Raw genomic sequence first — 19931 nt, 5'->3', positions numbered from 1 at the left:
CCTCATTTATAAAGTAGGGGCTGAAAATAAAACTTTCTTGTAGGAATGTTTCAAAGATTGAATGAATAATGTGTATAATCACATTATGTAAACTCTACACCAACATACAAACTGAGATGAAGAAAAAGGAAAGCTCCATTTGTGTGACTGCTTCTCAAATGTGCTGCTATTACCAACATTTTAATGGCTAAAAGCCATAGTACTTTCCTCACTTCTATTCAGTAAAGTGAATGATCCAAATTGCAAGCTTATTCATGGGTCTCAGTAAAGATATTTTTATTTTAAATGAAAGAAAAAGCAACAACAAACGGTGCATCCTTAAGTAGTCTCCTTTCTCCTGAATAGGCCCTAGTGCAAATAAGTTTGTTCACCACTGACCTAGAGGAGTCAGAAATAAATCATGGCTCTTCCACAGTTTCATTCTTGACACTGACCATTTGTTTGCTTTAGCCAGCTGGTAACAAAAGGACTGCCCTTGATGTCACATATGGAAGTAATAGCTTCCTTGAAACATTAACTCTTCGGGATTTACACTAAAACACTCTAATTTCTGTAGACAACTAAGAAAATGAAGAAGCTGGAAAAGGACACAGCCACATGGAAAGCCCGGTTTGAAAATTGTAACAAAGCTTTACTGGACATGATTGAAGAGGTAAGAAAGTTTTTCTCTTAGTATTTACCAGCCCCATTTAGTTAAGATATTCATTCTGAGAGTTTAATTATAACCCAATAATACCAGCAATTATATTTGGAAAAGAGCTAAATGTTGGGGAATATGTCATGTTCAATTGTGATAAAAATAAGAGCAAAGGCCATTCTGAATCCCATCCTCACTCACAAAAAGCTTTGTGACCCTAAGTCACACATGTATTGATTCAGAAGCTGTCCTCAGAGTAGCACCATGCCTGCTGGATTGTGGATTACTTAAAGGTAGAATAAATGTCTTGATTGGCTTTGAATTTCCCCTATGCCTAGCACCTAACATGAACTAATTAACTGATTTGCATATACTAAGAAAAGGCACCAGCTCAAGCACTAAGGGTATATGCTATTTTATAGATAGATGTGAAAAAAAAATTTAATTCCTCCAACAAGCATTTAAATAGTGCTGTTACACCAGGTCTGAGTAGGCTCTGCAATTCTAAAGAAAAAGACACAAGATCCTTGACCTGAAAGGCGGGGCTTATAGATGAAGGTCTCTTCATGTTAACTAGTGAAAAAAGGCTCAAAAGGTACAGAATAACTCAAAGATGCGGGTAAAGAGTGAGACGATTTGGAACATGTTCATGCACAAACATCATCATTTCTTGAAAAAAGAATAGTTTAAGTAGCCAGCATTATGAATTAGTGTGTGGTGAGTTCCTGTGGTTATAATTACTGTTCTAACAACTCATCCCAAATTGGAACCAATTCCAAAGATACGTATTTACTACTCATCATAAATGAAATGGAGCTGGGTTTAGCATACAGTAGTTTACCTATAAAATAGATATGGCACTATTGAGGACAAGGTAGTCCCAGTTCATCTTGTTCAGTTTGCCACAAACTTTAGCTTACATCTTCTAAATCTTCGAATTTGAAAAATCTATCTACTTTAAGATTTAAGGGGCTCTGGACTAATGCAGAAAGAAGCCGTGCCACCTTTCTAAAGAAAAGGTTATGGTGATTAAAGTTCTACCAGATTCTAGCACACAACATCATATTTTTAAAAAAATTACATCCCTGACCAAGTATCTGTTAGGCCAGCACTCTGTGGCCAGGCCTCAGAGCCTGATAAACAAATTCTGTGACAAATAGTTTTGTCTCCAGAAAGTATGTTGGAAATTTTGTTTTTCACGTCATTTTGTGTGTGTTCAAATCACAGAAAGCACTGAGAGCTAAGGAATACGAGTGCTTCGTGATGAAAATAGGGAGGCTGGAGAACCTCTGTCGCGCTTTACAAGAAGAGAGAAACGAACTCTATAAAAAAATTAGAGAAGCAAAAATGCCTGACGAGGATGAACAAAATCAGCCTACCTCGGATGAAGAGCCAGAGGCAGACAGCTCTATGAGTAGAGAGATGGATACAGAGGAGGTCAACCGTGTTCAAAACGCCGTGAAGAGTCTGGCTACCTCCTTCATGATAATTCATCATCCAGAGTCAACCCTCGACCCAAGCTTGGTCCATCTGGAACTGAGTGGCCCTAAGGGGGGCAAGGCCTCTCCCCTCAACAAGCCCGAACAAGCCCTTCTGCCGTCTTCCTCGGCTTCCGAAAGTCTTCTGCTTCCCTCAGTTCCTGAGGCTGAGGCCAAAGTAGGCAACGCGGTGCAACCTGCCCCTATGGCCGGCCATATGCCCGCCAAAATGCCAGAAGAGCCAGTAGGCCAAGGTCTCACTACCGATGTTCAGGCTGACCAGCAGTCTCGGAAGCCAGAGTCAGAAGCTTCCGGTCTGGCCCCATGGTCCCCTGCCCAGACCTCCCTACCCAGGCTTGAAACCAATGGTTCCGCTTATGCAGAAACTTCCGGTCAGGCCCCCCAACCGGGGGTGACAAAATGCCCTGCTCATGAAGAAGCTTCAGGGCAGTCCCTGCGGGACTCGGCTAAGGCCTCCTTACTCAAGGTGGAGGCAAATGGTCCCACACATGCCGAGGCTTCGGGCCTGGCCGCCACCCAAACTCCCCTACCTGGGGTTGAGGCAAATGGTCCTGCCCCATCACCCCCAGCAAAAGAGAATGTTCCAGGTGAGGTGCCTGGGAGTGAGCCCAGGAAGCAGCCCCCACCAGCAGCTTCAGGGGAGCTAGCCCCAGAGGCCTCAGCTAGGCCCCAGCTGCCCAGAATGGCTGACACCAGCCTGGAAGGTGTAGACTAAGCCTCACCATTCCTTCAGAGGCTTTCTTCCTGACTTTGCATCTTGGTCATCGCAGACTGTCTCTGAAAGAGGCGTTAAGGACTAGGGACATCAAATGGAAGAGAGTTAGGATTAAGACATCTTTGAATTTATGCAGAGTACATTCAGTCTTTGCTCTTTGTTCTCAATTTATAACTGATAAGGAGCTTTTCTAATTTAATACTAACATTATAATTTTCCCAAATGGCAACTGAACATTCTAATAGCAAAGCTTTCCATTAAGATGGTACTCAATTTTTTAACAGTAAAATTTGATGTTTAAATGACTTATACATGACATAAATACAGACAATGTAATGTTATATTGATTTCTACAAATTGTTTAATAAGTTCCATATAACTGATGGATGCCCAGATTTCATTTAAACAGTATATATACATAGTATTGTACATGTGTTTATGTATGTGAATATATACACATGGAAATGTGAATATAATCATGTATGTGTACATGTGTGCATATATAAATGTATATATTATACATACATTTCTCTCATCCCTCATGGATTTTTCTCTATGCAAAATATTTAGATGCTAATCAAAAAATCATCTCTTTTATTTTTCAGGTGATATACAGTAAATAATGCTCTATGAATCAGAAGTAGGTTCAAAACAGAAATATTTACCCCATCATTGTATTGTACAAAAATAAATAACCCAATGTTAGATCAATAAATTCAACCAATTGATCTAATGACAGAAGAGCAGTTGTTTTAGATTGCAAAACTTCAGAGAGCATGGACACAAAGGCGACCACAAGAGGCCCTAAACAGCTGTAAGTGGCTCACCCCTTCAGCTGTTTGTCATATACTCTTTGGCCTACTGCCTCACATTGCCCTCCAAATGAGTAGACAGCAACACTCCTGGCTGCTTGTAAAAAAAAAAAAAAAAAAAAAAAAAAAAAAGGGTAGCATTGGGGGAAACTCAGACTGAGAAAAGGCTGTGCCCTGTCCCCTGTCTCTTGTGCTGCTGATGTCTCAGTCAAAGTATTCACCTCTTCCTGTCTCTGACCCAGTCTGTATTCTGAAAGCATCTGCTCCTTCCTTCCAAATGTCCCCATTTGTAAGAGGAAATTACACATAATCCTCACCCCAATTAATGCTAAATAGAATCATTATTTTCCAAAACAGAAATCCACATAGGGTTTCTATAGGAGTGACAAGGCTTACAAAACAATGCATTTTCTGCTTTGAAGATTTTTCTACAGCCCAGAAGTACAAAATAAAAAAATAAATTGATCCCTACTCAAAATGTTGAAAAGTAAGTGAGGATTCAAGAGAAAGCAAAAGGTAGAAACACCCTGGGGTGAATATTACATTATTATTGCTTGACAAGAACCTCGAATAATACAACAGCAAAACTTAGTCTACCTGGGGTAAAGGAAGACTACACCAATGAATTAGGAGAAAGGAAGAGAGGTGAGGAGGGAGATGGAAGGCAGAAAAGAAAAAATGTCTAATCATACCTTAAAAAGTTGCACTCAAGTATAAAAGTGGATAAAAGCAAAATTCTCTACTACTCATTCAGGAAATCATCCATCAGTGTTGCATATGGCTGTTTGCCAAGGCACACAAAGAACTTGCAGGCAGCAGCCATATGTTACAAGAATTGTAAACTGCATGAAATTTGTTTGAAGTAGACAGTGAGGGTAATAACAAAAATGCTAGTCAAGAGGAAAAATTAGGAAAAAGTATGTCACTATTTGAAAATCTATGTGTTTTAAAGGCTTAAAATATAACCACAGAGGTATGCAGCCAAATTCAACGTTACTGGAAATTAAATATTCATTTAATTCAGAGTTAAATATTCACTATAACAATCCAGGAGGGTCTCCTTTCCCTCTATTTGCAGAAGTTGAACTTGCAAGAATGGAGTAAGATTAGATAACCAAAGTAAAATCTCAGTCTGAATGTTTAGCAAGAGAAAGACAGCAGATGTGCCAAATCCAGTAAATCAACTATTTCAACACCCAAAGTTCATTATTTTCATCCAAAAGTCTTTCATACCAACACATTAGTCACTACTGTATATATCTTGGGCAGAGTTTTGGATACAATAAAGTGCCTGAAATTTGTAAAGCTTAATATAGGCTTTGGAAGTATTATTTTAATATTCAAAGAATGTTTCATTATTATGCTTTATGTTAGAATTTGGCATCCCTAATTATTACAATAACTCATAAGAGCTAAAAGTAGAACAAATTTATATTCTTTGACAAATTCATGTAACTATTTTTAGAGATGACAAGTATACTTTCTAGAAACATTAAATTTAATAACATAATTTATGTATCTATTAAAGGTACTTCTCTTCCAAAACTATCTTGTAGTGGTTTTTTTTAAATTAAATTCTTTTATTGGTACATTGTAGGTATACAACACAATTACATTTCTCACTGGGAATTGTACCTTTACATAATGCATCTTGGTTCTTATTTTTTCCCCATTCCTAGCCCTCCCTTCACCCCTTCCACTCTTCCCTATTTACAAAGACTTTATTTCCATTTTTTCCATTTCTCATCATTTTTCCTTTCCCTTCTTTCCTTTCCCCTGCCTCTCCCACTACCCCTACCCCTTTGGACCTTTTCTTCCTGTTTTACATTATCAATTATTCATTCTAATCATTGGCACATTTTAGGTATACAATATAATGACATTCATCATTGGAAATTTGCACCTTTACATAGTCTGTCTTGGGTCTTATTTTTCACCCTTGCCCAGCCCTCCCTTCAACCCCTCCAGTCCTCCCTATTTATAAAGATTTTGTTCCTATTTTTCCATTTTCTCATATTAATCCCATTCCCTTCTATCCTTTCCCCTAGACCTCTCACTTCCTTCCCCTTTGCCCCTTTTCTTCCTATTTCACATTACCTATTATACATTTAGTCCTTATTTACATTTTCAGTTTCTCACACGAAACTATTCGGTATTTATTCATGTGTGTCCTATTTATTTCACTTAAGAGTATCACCTCAATACGCATCCACTTAGCTACAAATGTCTCTAATTTTTCATTTTTTATGGCTGAGTAGTACTCCATTTTATAAAAAAACCACATTTTCTTTATCCAGTCTCCAGTTGATGGACATTTGGGCTGTTTCCAAGTTTTAGCTATTACAAACTGTGCTGCTATGAACATGGGCACACATATATCACTGTGGTATGATTCTTTTAACTCTTTGGGGAAGATCCCCAGCAGTGGAATAGTGGGGTCAAATGGGACTTCTAGTCCTAGTTCTTTGAGGTATCTCCATACTGATTTCCACAGGGGTTGCAGCAGTCTACACTCCCACCAGCAGTGGAGCAGGATTCCTCTTTCCCCACAGCCCCACCAGCATTTGTTATTGGTTGATTTCATGATAGCAGCCATTCTTTCTGGAGTGAAGTGGAATCTCAGCATTGTTTTCATTTGCATCTCTCGAATGACCAGTGATGTTGAACATTTTTTCATGTATTTATTTGCTATTTCTACTTCTTTGTGTGAGAAATGTCTGTTCATTTCAGATGCCCATTTTTGGATTGGGTCTTTAAATTTGGGAGGTCTGATCTTTTTAAGTTCTTTATAGATTCAAGATAGTAGACCTTTATCTGAGGAAGAGCAGGTGGAGATTTTTTCCCACATTGTGGGTTGTCTCTTCACACTGCTGGTGGTTTCTCTTGCTGTGCAGAAGCTTTTTAATAAGAAGAGATCCCATTTGTTGATTGTTTGTGCTAGTTCACGGGCAGCTGAGGTTTTGTTCATAAAATCTTTTCCTACACCGATGTCTTCAAGAGTTCTACCTAACCTCTGTTCCAACTGGTTCAGAGTTTCTATTTTAATATTTAGATCTTTAATCCATTTTGATTTTAGTTTAGTGCATGGTGAGAGATATAGGTCTAGTTTTAATCTTTGGCAAGTTGAAGCCCAATTTTTCCAGCACCATTTATTAAAGAGGCTATCTTTCCTCCAGTGAGGGTGTTTGGCTCCTTTATCGAAGATGAGATGGCTGGTGTGTCTGGCATTGTTTCTGCATCTTCTAATCTGTTCCACTGGTCCTCAGGTCTGTTTCTTTGCCAGTACAATGCTGTTTTTATCACAGTAGCTTTGTAGTATAGTTGCAGGTTGGGGATTGTGATACCCCCTGACATGTCTCTGTTACCTAGAATTGCTTTTAATATTCTGGGTCTCTTCTTGTTCCAAATGAATTTTTGGATTGTTTTCTCAAGGTCCATGATGTATGCTGCTGGGATCTCAATTGGAATTGCATTAAATGTATATAGCAGTTTCGGAAGTATGGCCATTTTCACTATATTAATCCTTCCTACCCAGGAGCAGGGGATGTCTGTCCATTTTCTGATATCATCTTCAATCTCTCTTTTCAGAGTGCCATAGTTTTCAGAGAAGAAGACCAAGATATATTTTTGAAGAGTGAAGAGAGTGTATATGTGGTTATTGTCTGTAATGTATATATGTGAGTGCACACTTATGTGTATTATAAGTATGTGTGTGCCGATATGTGTGTAGTTTTGTGCAAGTGTGCTGTATGCATGCAGTTGTGTGTAAATGTTTGATTGTATATAGCTGTATTTATGCATAATAAATTGACATGACCCTATGCAGTGCTGCAGTTGTGTGAGAACTTACTGTGTGTGTGTGTGTGTGTGTGTGTGTGTGTGTTGGAATTGAGAACACAAAAGCTAAAACACCACAGATGCAATTTTCATCACGTGGCTAACTGGTTTTTCATAGGTTCATGTCTCACTGCAAACTTTCATTTGCTCAACTAATCCTCCTTTGTTCACAATGGCACAGAGCTCACCTTTCTTGGCTGACAATCTGCCACCTCAACAGACAGGTGGGTGAGGCGGTTGTTCATGAAGTAATTGCACATAGCACCAGCCTAAGGAGACAGTCACATTTGACAACCCAGGAAGGCAAAGAGTGTGTCTGGAGAAATTCTCTGCAGACTCCTGCAGAGACCAGAAGCAGGGAGCACTGAGTGACAGCAAGCAGGCTGACTTGGTTCTGGTCTTCCTAAGTGAGAAGGGAGCACCTCATACAGTCACTGTCTCTTACCAGGGTGATATCTGTTAAGGCAGAGTTACAGTCACCTTTGTCTCTGCCATAGTATTATCCAGTTGAGAATGTTTCCCTGAACTAAAAAAGCCAAAGAGAAACAGTATACAGTCCATTTATGTTTTAATCAGTGAGTGAGAAGAAAGTAAACCAAAGTTGATTGCAAATCCTACCAGGCAGTCATGCCCATGACTCATTCTATGTGCCAAAAGATTTTTTGCTGTGATACAATTCATCTCCCAAAAATATCTAGTATTGACTATCTATGTGTGCTGTCATAGATGGACCATCTGGCTGCTTCCTTGCCCATTATTAGAAAACAGCTCCAGAAGTCCTCCAATTCAGGCTGGGAGTAATTTAAAGCAATACCCAAAGGAAGAAGAGTGAGAGCTTTTTGTAACAAATTAATTGCCTGCCATACAAGCTAACCAATGATCTTCAGAAGTTAAATGGAACAAGTAAACATAAATAAAATTTAAAAAACAGAACAGGAGAAGATAATCACAATAAATAAAGCATCTGCTGTTGTTTGTATCTAGATGTCCCCCCAAAAATCTTCATGTGCTCATAGGTGGGGCTTTTAGCAGGTGATTGGATTATGGGGGCTTATCGCTGACTTGTTAGGAGGTGGGGTCTGGTCAGAGGAGGCAGATTACTAGGGGCATGGCCTGGAAGGGTTTGTCTCCCTTCCCGGATCCTCCCTTGATTCCCTCTCTGTTTCCTGGATGCCACACCATGTGCAACTATTCCTCCACTGTGCCCCTATGCCAGTGGTGGCGAAGCTACAGCACACATTCCACAGTGGGCATGCAGGCCCTCTCTGTCAGTGCGTGAGCCAAGTCATCCCAGCAGCCAAGAATCAAATATTCAGGTTTAATTCCAATGTTGGCACTTGGCAATAAATGAGTGGGTTTTGGGTTGCAGTTTGGGCACTTGGTCTCTAAAAGATTCAACATCACTTTGCCATGCTGCCCTGCCTTGAAGCTAGTGGACTATGGACTGAAACTTCTACAAACTGTGAGCCAAAATAAACCACTCCTTTAATTTGCAGGTGTTGGGTATTGTGTCCCAGCAACTAGGAAAGTAACTAAGATTAGCATTAATGTCTAGAATACAAACAGAAGTAGTGCAGAGCATAAGAAAAGACAAACTCAGAAGAAAGTGTATAGACAATGGGAGCTATGCGCCACAGTACAGGGGATGGAGCATAAGGTGCGTTGTCTAGAGAATTAAGATGGTAATAAAACTGACTACCAGTCAGTCTGCTCTTTACCATCATCACACACTGAGATCCTAAAGTAAAGGAAAAGTTGTCCTCCCTGCACAGCAACTTGTAGGCCCCTGGCATGAGGTGAATGGAAAGTTTATAGAAGAAACAAAAACGGCCAAAATGCATCAGGCAAATAAAACAGTGAGGTACTATCACTTTTGCTCATTTCACTGACAAAACCTTTAAATATTGATAATATTCAGTATAGCAAGGGTGGGGGCAAATTGGGTGCACTCATTAACTGTTGTACAGTATTGGTCATCTGTCTTTTTCTTGTCCATCTGTCAGAGTTCTTTCAAAGGGCAATTTGGCGGCATTTTACATTTTCTAATGTGCAAAACCACAAATTATTTAGCAAAGAGTAGACATATGGCTTTTTCTTGCTTGCATCCCTTCCCTGAAGGAAGCTCTTTGCTCAGGACACACACAGTCTGGATGGGCTGTCAATCACAAAGCCCCACCCTCTCACCCAGTCCTGGTCTCAGGGCGGCACCTACCACAGCAGAACACTTGATAAACTAACAGCTCAGAGATAGTGGCAGCTCTAGAGCTTCAGGAGAAAGGGGCTTAAAGGCTGTCATCTGGTTGACAGAAGGGCAAGAGGCTTTTGATGCATCATGAAGTTGCACTTGACTCAAGGCAACTACACTGGTTTTACTCAGATGTAACATAGGTGCTTCCTGGCACTGAAGCCCCTCCAATCCAGTTTGCCCAAATTTACCAAGAAGTTCAAAATTATAATAGTTGATATATTGAAATTTTTTAACATCTTTCTTCTCACTTTAATTTCTCAATTTATCTTTAAAACCTTAATTGCAAAAAGATGAGTTCTTACAAAGTGAATGCTTTCATGTAATCTGGGCCAAGAAGTAGGACATTTCACAAGTATCCTAAAAGATTCTCCCTTTCTCTTCTCCAGAGGGAACCATTTTCCTGAATGTGTGTTTCATCTGTGTGTGTGTGCAAGTGTGTTCATGCCTCTATGAGATTTTTTAATTCTTTATGAAAGTATGCTTTTATTCAAAACTACATATGTGTATATATTATGTATGCATGTATATATACACACATGTACATGATATTCATCCATGATGTGGCCTGTAGGAGTGGTTTGTCCATTTTCATTGTCATATAGTAATGTATAATATGAACATACCACAATGTATTTATCCAATGTTGATTGATGCTTGAAATGTTCCCATGCAGAGATTTAATTTTCTTTAATAAACTTCCCATTTTTGTGTTCATTATTGTCTACTATGTTTTTAAGAGATTTACTTCCTCTACATTTTCATATTTATAGGCATAAATTGGTCATTATGTCCTCTTCATTTCTAAAATTCTGTAATAATTTCCCCTTTTTTATTTCTAAGAGTGATAAGATACATCTCTCCCAATTTCTTTTATTAGCCTTATTAACAATTTCTCAATTATATTACATTGTTCTAAAACCAGGTTTTGGTTTTCTCTAATTTCATCTGTCATATATTTGTTTTCTATTTCATCAATTGATGTTACTATCTTGATGAGTAACTTCCTGTTATTTTTCCAACTTCTTGAGCTAGATTCTTGGATCATTGATTTTTTTTCCCCTTTCTTCCTTCTTAACATGTGGCATTTAAAAGTACCTCAGAATGGCTTCAACAACATTCTACAAATTTTAATCCATTATGTTTTCACTCTTCTCAAAATATTTTTTCACTGTGATATCTTCAACATATGTTTAAAAGTATATTCATTAATTTCTAAACACTTGAAAGTTTTTATTTCTATATTAGCTTTTAATTAACAGAGTAATTCTGCTACAGTCATAGACCATTTGAGGTATCTTGAAACTTTATAGGCCAACATATGGTCAATTCTGGCAAATGTTCCATGTGCAGTTGTTAAGTGTGTGTTATACAGCAGGTTAATTTTCTTAATTATGTTGTTCAAATCTTCTTTATCCTTACTGATATTTTACTTATTTATCATTTATTTTTGGACATAGTTCCTATCAGTCAAAGCTCCTATCTTATTGCAGAATTTTATACTTATCCATTTTGTTCTACCAAGTATTGTCCTTTTGATTTTTTTTCCAGTACTGGGGACTGAACCTAGAGTATGTGAACTGAACTACACCCCCAGTCCTTTTTCTCTAAGTTTTTCAGTTGCCCAAGCTAGGCTTACATGTGTGATGCCCCTGCCTTGGCCTCCCATCCATGTGATTTTTTACACATTCTAATTCTCTTGCATAATTGTCTATCTCCTCACTTAATTTCCTGAATGTACTTTACACAATTATTTTAAAATTCATGTCTGATCATTGTAATGTCTGCCTCTCTTGAGAATTTTTGCCTTAGTTTTCAGCCATTTTGCCTACAGATATACTAGATAATTTTTGTTTGAATGCAAAGCATTCAAAGTTTTTTTTGGTTAATGTAAAGGTCAGGATAATATTGTCTTCCTAAAAAGAATGCTTATTTACTAATTTTGGAGGGGTTTTTTGAGACAGAGTCTTGTTCTGTAGTTCAAGCTGGCCTTGAACTCACTATGTAGTCCAGGCTGGCCTCGAACTCACATTGATCCTCTTGCCTTGGCTTCTCAAGTGCGGGGATTACAGGTATGCACCACCATGCCTGACAAAGAATGTTTATTTTTGCTTCCAGCAAGCAGTTAAGGAGTAGTAGCATACCCCACCCCATCCTAAATTGAGGTGATTTGAAATTAGGCTTTACTCACTTATCATTTATTTCCTATGATGTAGTAATTTGAGGATCCCAATTAGAATCCTGTTGCCTAGACTCTACCAGTGATGGTGAACCTTTTAGAGCTTTCAGTGGTTACAAACAGGTTGCTGCAGCACACGTGCCATAAGTTCACCACCACTGCTTACTTAAACCATCGGCTTTCTCTAAAACCCTACTTTTGTCTCTGATAAAACTGTAGGAGGCCTTGTTGAGTGTCTCAGCCTCTCAGTTAAGCTCACATATTTGCAAGTGCTTTGAGGTTGGAAAAAAACCAATTTGAATGACACTCCATTTATTTTTCCTTTTCTTGGCGCTTTAAATTTTACTGCCTAGATAGCTCTCCTGGACCTTCAAACAGATATTCTAGGTAATTTTTTCAACCTTTCCTAGTTATTCCTGGATGGAGAATTGCACTGAAACAACTGATTCCACCCTCACAAGAACAGAATTCTCTGCTGAGTGTGGTGGCACATGCCTGTAATCCCAGCACTTGGGAGGCTGAGGCAGGAGGATCACCACGAGTTTGAGGCCAGCCTGGGCTACACAGTGAATTCAAGGCCAGCTGGAACTACACAGGGAGACCCTGTCTCAAAAAAAAAAGAAAAAGAATTCTCCCCCAGTTTGTCTTTTGAGCATTAATTTCATCATCTGCAAATTCTGGTGATTCATTATGTTTCCTTTGAGATCTAAAATTAAGTAATTCCTATCACCAATTATGGAGGATTTATTTCATTATTTTAGCTAATACTTTTGGCCTTTAAGATGATCTACTGCAATGGAAACATTAAAAGTTCACCCGTGATTGAAACCAGACAAGTAAGTTTTATCCCATGTGCCCAAGAGCCTGAGGCCGCAACTGGTCTAAGAAGAAAATATACCCTGTGAGCCGCAACCTTGAAGAGAGGGTGGGAGCAGCACACATGCCAGGCATTTGGCAGAGGTAGATGTGACTATCCACAAACTGACTCATCTTTCTGCAGAGCTGCTCTGTATCCACATTAGTTTTATTTGTTTCTTTTTATTTATGTTTGTGATAGATACATAATAATCACATTCATCTTAGGGAATTGGTTCCACTTAAATTTTCAAGAGATATGGTTACTGCTTCTCTCTTGAAAGTAAAAAGTATTCACCCAATAAACTAAAAGACAGAAAATAGATTCCAATGGTGCATGGTTTCCTATAACTTTTGCATAAGGATTTGACAAGTATAAATTAGAAAAAGGTTGCATATTTTTGGGTGTCCACCAGGCTGCTATATCAAAAATATCATAGACTGAATGGCTTACAAACAACAGAAATTTGTTGATTATAATCTTGGAGGCTGAGAAGTCCAAGGTGACAGCAGATGTGGTATCTGGTGAGGACTTAGCCTCACGTGGCAGAAGGAACGAGGGGTCTCTCTAGAGTCTCTTTTAACAAGGGCACTAATCCTATTCATGAGGGCTCCATTTATATGACAAATCACCTCCCAAAGGTCCTGCCTCCTAATACCATCACCTTGGCGGTAAGGATTTCAACCTATAAATTTGAGGGGGAAACAAATATTCAGTCCATAATATCAGTTGAGACTTAGCTGTCAGGAAATGAAGGGTAATTACAGTGGCCATATTTTCTCAACCCCATGTAGAGGTACTCTCTGATAAGGTGTGATATTTTTCTGTCAGCAAGAAAACAGAACATGGAAATCTGCATGGTTTCTCTTACATAAGAAACTAACATACACACACACACACACATACACACATATTAAATAAATAGAAAGTAGGGAGATTGTTTTCAAATGGATTGTGAAACAAGAAATGGAAGGAGGGGAGGAAAGGGAGGGAAAGGGGATCAAAAAAAGAATTGAAGGGAAAAGATAATGAAAATGGGGCTTTTGCAAATGGGAAGACCACCAAGATTGGAGGGAGCAGGGAAGGAGGAGAGGGTAGGGGATAAAGAAAATAAAAGAGAAGAAGAATTAAGGTATGTTGTGTGTGTACCAAGTCTCCACTATGAATGTAATCATTATGTACTGCAAATATGTACTAATAAAAAAGACTGAGCAGGAAAAGCCTGCTCAGTACCTATATATCACATAGAATTCTGTCACGGATTGAAGCCAGTCTAGATTATTGTTAACTTGGTTCCAAACTGGAGCTTTAGAGATTTGGCTAATTTGGTGCAATTTCTGAGATCAGAGTTACAAGAGGGTAGGGCCTGCCTGCTGGCTTAGCCTGCCAGCTGCTCCAGACCTGTGTGCAGGAAGCCACATAACCAATTCCTTACTGGCTGATTTTTGGCCAGTGGCTTAGCTACTTGACATCTCCAGCCTCAGAGTCAGCTTCCAAAGAAGGGCCCTTTCTCTGAAACTTCCTGCAAGCAAGGACAGACAGCAGTAGCTGCCACCGCACCAATAATGGGTTTGTGATACTGCTTGCCCCAAAAGGCTGCTGTAGAGCTGCTGATTTGTGTCCCTGCCTGCTCATAGCCTCCAAGCTGCACAGAGAGAACAGCAGTGCCACCTACTGAACTGCTGGAGACATAGCCAGTGTCTAGGCCATCCCACGCCTGCTTGTCACTTAATCTGGCAGGACTGCCATCTCCACCAAGAGGACTGAAAACCGCCTTTGTGCAGTGATTGAGTAGTCTTCCTCCTCTGCCAACTAGAGTGATTGTCTGCCAATGCCAGGCTGAAAAAGGTCTCAAGGAAGTTTATTCTGCGCTGAACAAATGAAACCCATTTGCAGTTGGGATCCAGGCTGTATTCCACCTGAGAGCTGGCCAAGCCGGCGAATGCTGAGTAGAACATTGAACACAGTTATCACCCTGTACTGGACACTGGCTGAGACACGAGGGGCAGATGTATGGATGGCACCAGAGGAGCAGTGGAAAGTAACAGAAAGATACCTGTGCACCACAGTGACAAATACACTCAAAGGACTCAGGGAACTCACTTCATGGGAAATACATGCCAAAGGATGGAATTTGGGGCATGTGGATTTTCTATATTCCCCTGGGTTCTACTGTTCCTTTCACCAAGCTTAGATTAAAAATTCCTGCTGACTTCTTTGGTGCTTTATTTTTAAATCACCAATTAACAAACAGTGCATGTGGACTTTTGATCTTAAAACAGCTACTTTGTAAATGCCCTAAGTGTCTTGGAAAATCTTACCAGGTAAGTACAAAATATTTTTCTGTATTCACAAATTCCTAATAGGACACTTCAAAAAATGATCAATAAAATATATTTTTAATGCTTTGAGTGTCTAATGATATAAAAAACCTTACTTCAATACACATATATCTACATATATATGTGCTTGCTTAAGTAAGTAAACACCTGATTAGCTGAGAACCCAACACACATTGATTTGGTCCCATATTTGCAACCAAGCAGCAGAGTCTGAGCCCCTTAAGAGGACTCTGCCCTCCCGAGACACTGGCTCTTCAGCCCCTATGCACTACTGCCATCCTAGTGAGTACAAAGGAGTTGTATGTGTGTGACTCCTCCTCTAAGAAGAGACCAGGCAAAAACCCACGGCAGGAAATGTGCAAAGCAATGTTATCCTGGACAGGAGGTTCATAGATTTAAGGCAGATTGCAATATTCACAAACTAAACTACAATTTCTTAAGCCACTTCTATGAGAATTATATGTGAGGCAGGGTGAGGTAGGTACTAATTCTGCTAAAGTTTTTGGTAGTTTATTATTTTTTCCCTTTTGAGCATAGCCCAGATGAGCAATAATTTAAATATTATGTATTAATACATTAATGTACACTACGTCTTCTTTTTAAACATGAACATCCAATCAACATGTTTCTTCCTGGCTCCCTTCTTTTTGAAATCTCCCATGTTTTGAAAACATGTTCCCACGCAATCTTTCAGCTGCTGACCTGAAAGACTTTTCTTACGCGCCTTATTCTTTAATTCCTAGCATTCAGTTAAAGGGAGATTTAGAGCACTAAATGTGAAAGCGCCAGACTGGTGTCACCTCTACAAGGCCACATTTAGCCATTAGGCGCACTGCTCCGAGAAACTGCTGGGACACTGGCACACACCATCCTAGACATCTCTCCAAACCCTAAACCACAAAATTCTGAAGCCATATGTGGCAAGTGGCTACATATTAGAAAGTATAACTGTGGATTCTGTCGTTCTGCATCACATGCTGATCCATGTTCTCAATGATTGTGTCATCCCTACCTTATCCCTACCTGTCATCCCTACACAGCTGGCTTTTAGGACCCCGAGCATATTTTACATTGATCTCTGACAGTTGTCACCTCATGATCCTTCCAGTCTATCAAGGTCATTCCCAGTCTGATTTTGTCATTCACAATGTTTAAGGCCTCTATGCTCTGTCATCTGCAAGTTGGCTAAGCACACTTGCTTTCTCTTCACAGAATACAGCTAATGATATAATAGTAGTAAATGTAGCTATCGTTTATTGAAGGCTAAGTGTCAGGAAATGTACTGTGCCCATTCAAGCAATCTATACACATTCACTGAGCCCTGACTACCTGGCTCCACAGCCCACACTCCCACCTGCTGACCAGACTGCCTTCCACATCAGAGAAACACATACACACACGTGCATGTATGTGGATGCACACACAGGCACACATACTGAACATACAGAGCAGCCTTTGGAACTTCCCTTCACTTATACACCAGTTATTAATCTACATTTTGTATACTATTCAATCACAAATGTCCTTGTGTACAAGACCATACTTTTACCCTGCTCTCAAGAATTGCATGAAAGTTCTTATCAAATCTCTTGTCGCAGCACATATTCAAAATAGGTGTTAAACATTACCTCAAACCACCTAACAACAATTTAAGAAATAGAAAGAGCCTAACATGGCATGACTTCCTCTTGAACTTGTGTTGAGTTTTGGAAACAGGTAATACTCATTCACTCTCGGCATTTCACTTGGTCAAGAGCACATCCCCATGTCCATCAAGAATGGAAAAACTGAGTTTCCATTCACGGAGACTTTGTATCAGCAAGCTGTCCATCGTGTCAAACAGGGTAGAGAGAAGGATTTAAAGTTTAAAGCAAAGAATAGTTTAGAATAAAAATGAGACTTTGAAGATGGGCATGGTACCACACACCTGCAGTCCCAGAATTCTTGGAGGCTGAGGCAGGAGGATCACAAATTGAGCCCAGCCTGTGCAACTTAACAACTTAGCAAGACCCTGTCTCAAAATAAAAAATATAAATAAATAAATAAATAAATAAATAAATAAATAAATAAATAAAAGAAGCAGGGATGTAGCTCAGTACAAAGGCCACGGGTTCAATTCTGAGCACCACACACACACACACACACACACACAAAAAAACTTTGAATAACAATGTTAAAAAAAAAAGATTCATCTATATGGCAGGATATCAAATGATTTTTTTTCCTATTGCCCCAAATTCAGCTAAATTCCTAAGACTGAGCTCTGTAAGTGCTAAAGCCCCCTCACTTTCTAAAGAATAGAGACTATCTTTGTGGAACTTTCTTAGGAAATGGCCATCAGTAGTCTGCCATCCACCTTTAGCTTATATTTGAGAAAATGAGAATTATGAAGACAGGAACCACTGCTGGATACCAAGTCTTTGAACTGTCAGGCTGCTGTGTCATTTCTTTCTCCTCTCTATGACAGAATGTATGGTGTGAGAAGATGTAAGGCATGGGTAGAAAAACTGAAAAGTATCCAGAGAGGTAGGGAAGAAAAAAACCCAAAAGAGAATATTGTCATGGAAACCAAAGGAAGAAAGTGAGTGGGCAGCTCCCTCAAGTGCTGCTGAGAGGTTAAGCTAAGAAATGAAAAGCATTTATTGTATTTAGCAATAATGGGACAGTGGTTTCCTTGATGACAGCAATTTCTCCGGAGTGCGAAGGGAAGGAAGTGAGATTGCAAGGTGAAGGGCTAAGGGCAGAAAATCCAGACAACAGACTGTAAAAGGGAAAAGAGAAAGATGAGCAACTGAAGGTAAATGTAAATGCCAGGGGAAAACTTTTTAAATTTAATGTTAAAGAGTATAAGGTTCTCAAGGAAAATCAACCTGAAGTTTTTACACATACTACATGGACCTCAGATCTTATATGAGAGCTACGTGTTTTGAAAAGCTACATGTACATCACATAATTTCTTTTTACAGTTTGATATCTTTTATTTCTCATTCTTAAAGCAAATGACAAATTTATTTTTTCAAGGATGAAAGCTTGCTATTACTGAGGATATCTTCAAAGTTTTATTGCAACTTCAAAGATAGGAATCTCCCACTCAAAAGCCAACATTTTGCTTTTTAAGGTGATTACTCTTAATGTAGTTACAGTCATTTGGCTTTATTAAGGAGTGAAATTATTGCCTATAGCATCTCAAAATTGAAAAGCTGGAGTCAAGAAAAAAATCCTCTTGTTTTTAACTATACAGTACCTTTTTTAACACTGTCCAAAGGAAAATATACTAATTTACAACTCTATTTACCAAAAGGAAAAAAGAATAGAAAGACTTTCATGGTCTTTCATTCATTTCATCAACAAGGACACATAAGGCAGCTTCTTTCTCTATAATCTGGTCCCTTCTGTGACCTGAATTTTCTCTTTGTTGTTCATTCTGTCCAGTACAATTGTTGCTGTCATCAGCATCCACTGGTTCAGTTTTTACTTTCATCCCTGCTTCTGAATGGGGCAAATCATCAGGCAAAGAAGCCAAGCAATTCTGAATCATCTCAATTATTCGTTCTAGGTGTTTCTGAAACCTCTCAGCTGTTTCAAGCCGTTGGCATTTCTGGAGCTCCATCGTGACTCTCAAGGTCTCTCTTGCTTGGTGGGGTCGGTATTCATTTATAAGATGATGCACGTGTACAAAAAGCAACTTAAGGCATAATTGCATGCGCAGCCAACAAGTTTTCCAGAACCTTCTCCCAAAGCTCGCCCTTTCTGCGGTGTCCAGGCTGAGAGTGCTGCTGTCCACGCTGACCCTGACGGGTCCTACCCTGAATGATGTAACAGAGAAACTGAAGCCATGGGAATTGGAAAGGAAGAAATAAAATCTTGCACATAATAAAATTGTTTGCACAGAACCCCCATAACACGTTTTAGAAGCAGTAGCAGAGTTTATTAAAATGGATGGCTAGATCAGTGTATTGTAGTTTCTGTGACGGTAGCAAGTAATTTAAAATGTTATCGAAGAAGAAATTTATAATAGCGACAGAACACGCCGAATCAGCCCGCTGCAGACAGGGAGGTCTGCCTATGCCCTACCAAGGTCCTGAGTGGCACAGAACACGCCGAATAAGCCCACTGCACACAGGAAGGTCTGTGCACAGCCTACCGAGGTCCTGGGTCACGTGGAAGACACCGAATCACCCCATTGCAGACAGGCAGCTACCTGGTTCCACACTACAAAGACGCAAAGGACACCAGACCACCAGACAAAGGTACTGAGACCCACTGTTCCTGGCCCAGAGGTAGGGGCTTCTGAGCCGTCGTCCCACTGCTCCTGGTCCAGAGGACAGGGTTTCCCAATCACCATCCCTCCCGCTGCTCCCAGGCCAGAGGAAAGGGCTTTGGGCCACCTTCTGTCCCGCTGCTCCTGGCCCAGAGGAAGGGGCTTCCAGGTCATCATCCTTCCCACCCCTCCCGGCCCAGAGGGAGAGGCTTCTGAGCCACCATCCCCCTGCTCCTGGTCCAGAGGAAGGGGTTTCCCGGCCACCATCCATCCTGCTGCTCCCAGCCCACAGGAAAGGGCTTTTGGGTCACCATCCCTAAAGCTGCGCGCGGCCCCTGGCCCACCTCACCCAGCTCAGAGGAGGTAATCTGTGCAGGCACTAACAGCCCCTTGCCCCAGTCGAAATGAGAAAACAAGTAAATAAGTCCCAAAACCAGACTTCCAGATCACCTACAGCAACCCCAAAGGGAAATGAGATGGAACACTCTGATACTCAACCACCTGGACCCACTGAACTGGAAACAAAAGGGGATCTGGAAAAAATGAAA

At 40.0% G+C, this 19931-nt stretch overlaps 2 protein-coding genes across 2 annotated transcripts in view; one reads left to right on the top strand and one right to left on the bottom strand.

Moving 5' to 3' along the window:
- Window positions 1-3813, top strand: part of Txlnb (taxilin beta) — a 47292-nt gene extending 43479 nt beyond the window's left edge. The window contains exons 9-10 of the mRNA XM_013072622.3: window positions 557-652; window positions 1865-3813. Of these exons, the coding sequence (XP_012928076.1) occupies window positions 557-652; window positions 1865-2851 (1083 nt within the window). The 3' untranslated portion in view covers window positions 2852-3813. The remainder of the gene's footprint in view (window positions 1-556; window positions 653-1864) is intronic.
- LOC101712716 (mediator of RNA polymerase II transcription subunit 7-like) overlaps window positions 3766-19931 on the bottom strand; it is a 39006-nt gene continuing 22840 nt past the window's right edge. The window contains exon 2 of the mRNA XM_087190030.1: window positions 3766-18814. Coding sequence (XP_087046156.1) covers window positions 18445-18814 — 370 coding nt within the window. The 3' untranslated portion in view covers window positions 3766-18444. The remainder of the gene's footprint in view (window positions 18815-19931) is intronic.

This window comes from Heterocephalus glaber, unplaced genomic scaffold, assembly GCF_053883595.1.
Source record: "Heterocephalus glaber isolate CG9 unplaced genomic scaffold, H.glaber_assembly_v1.0 deba00001550, whole genome shotgun sequence".
Taxonomy (NCBI): domain Eukaryota; kingdom Metazoa; phylum Chordata; class Mammalia; order Rodentia; family Bathyergidae; genus Heterocephalus; species Heterocephalus glaber.
The sequence above is the reverse complement of the archived record's forward strand: the minus strand, read 5'-3'. Positions and strand labels throughout refer to the sequence as shown.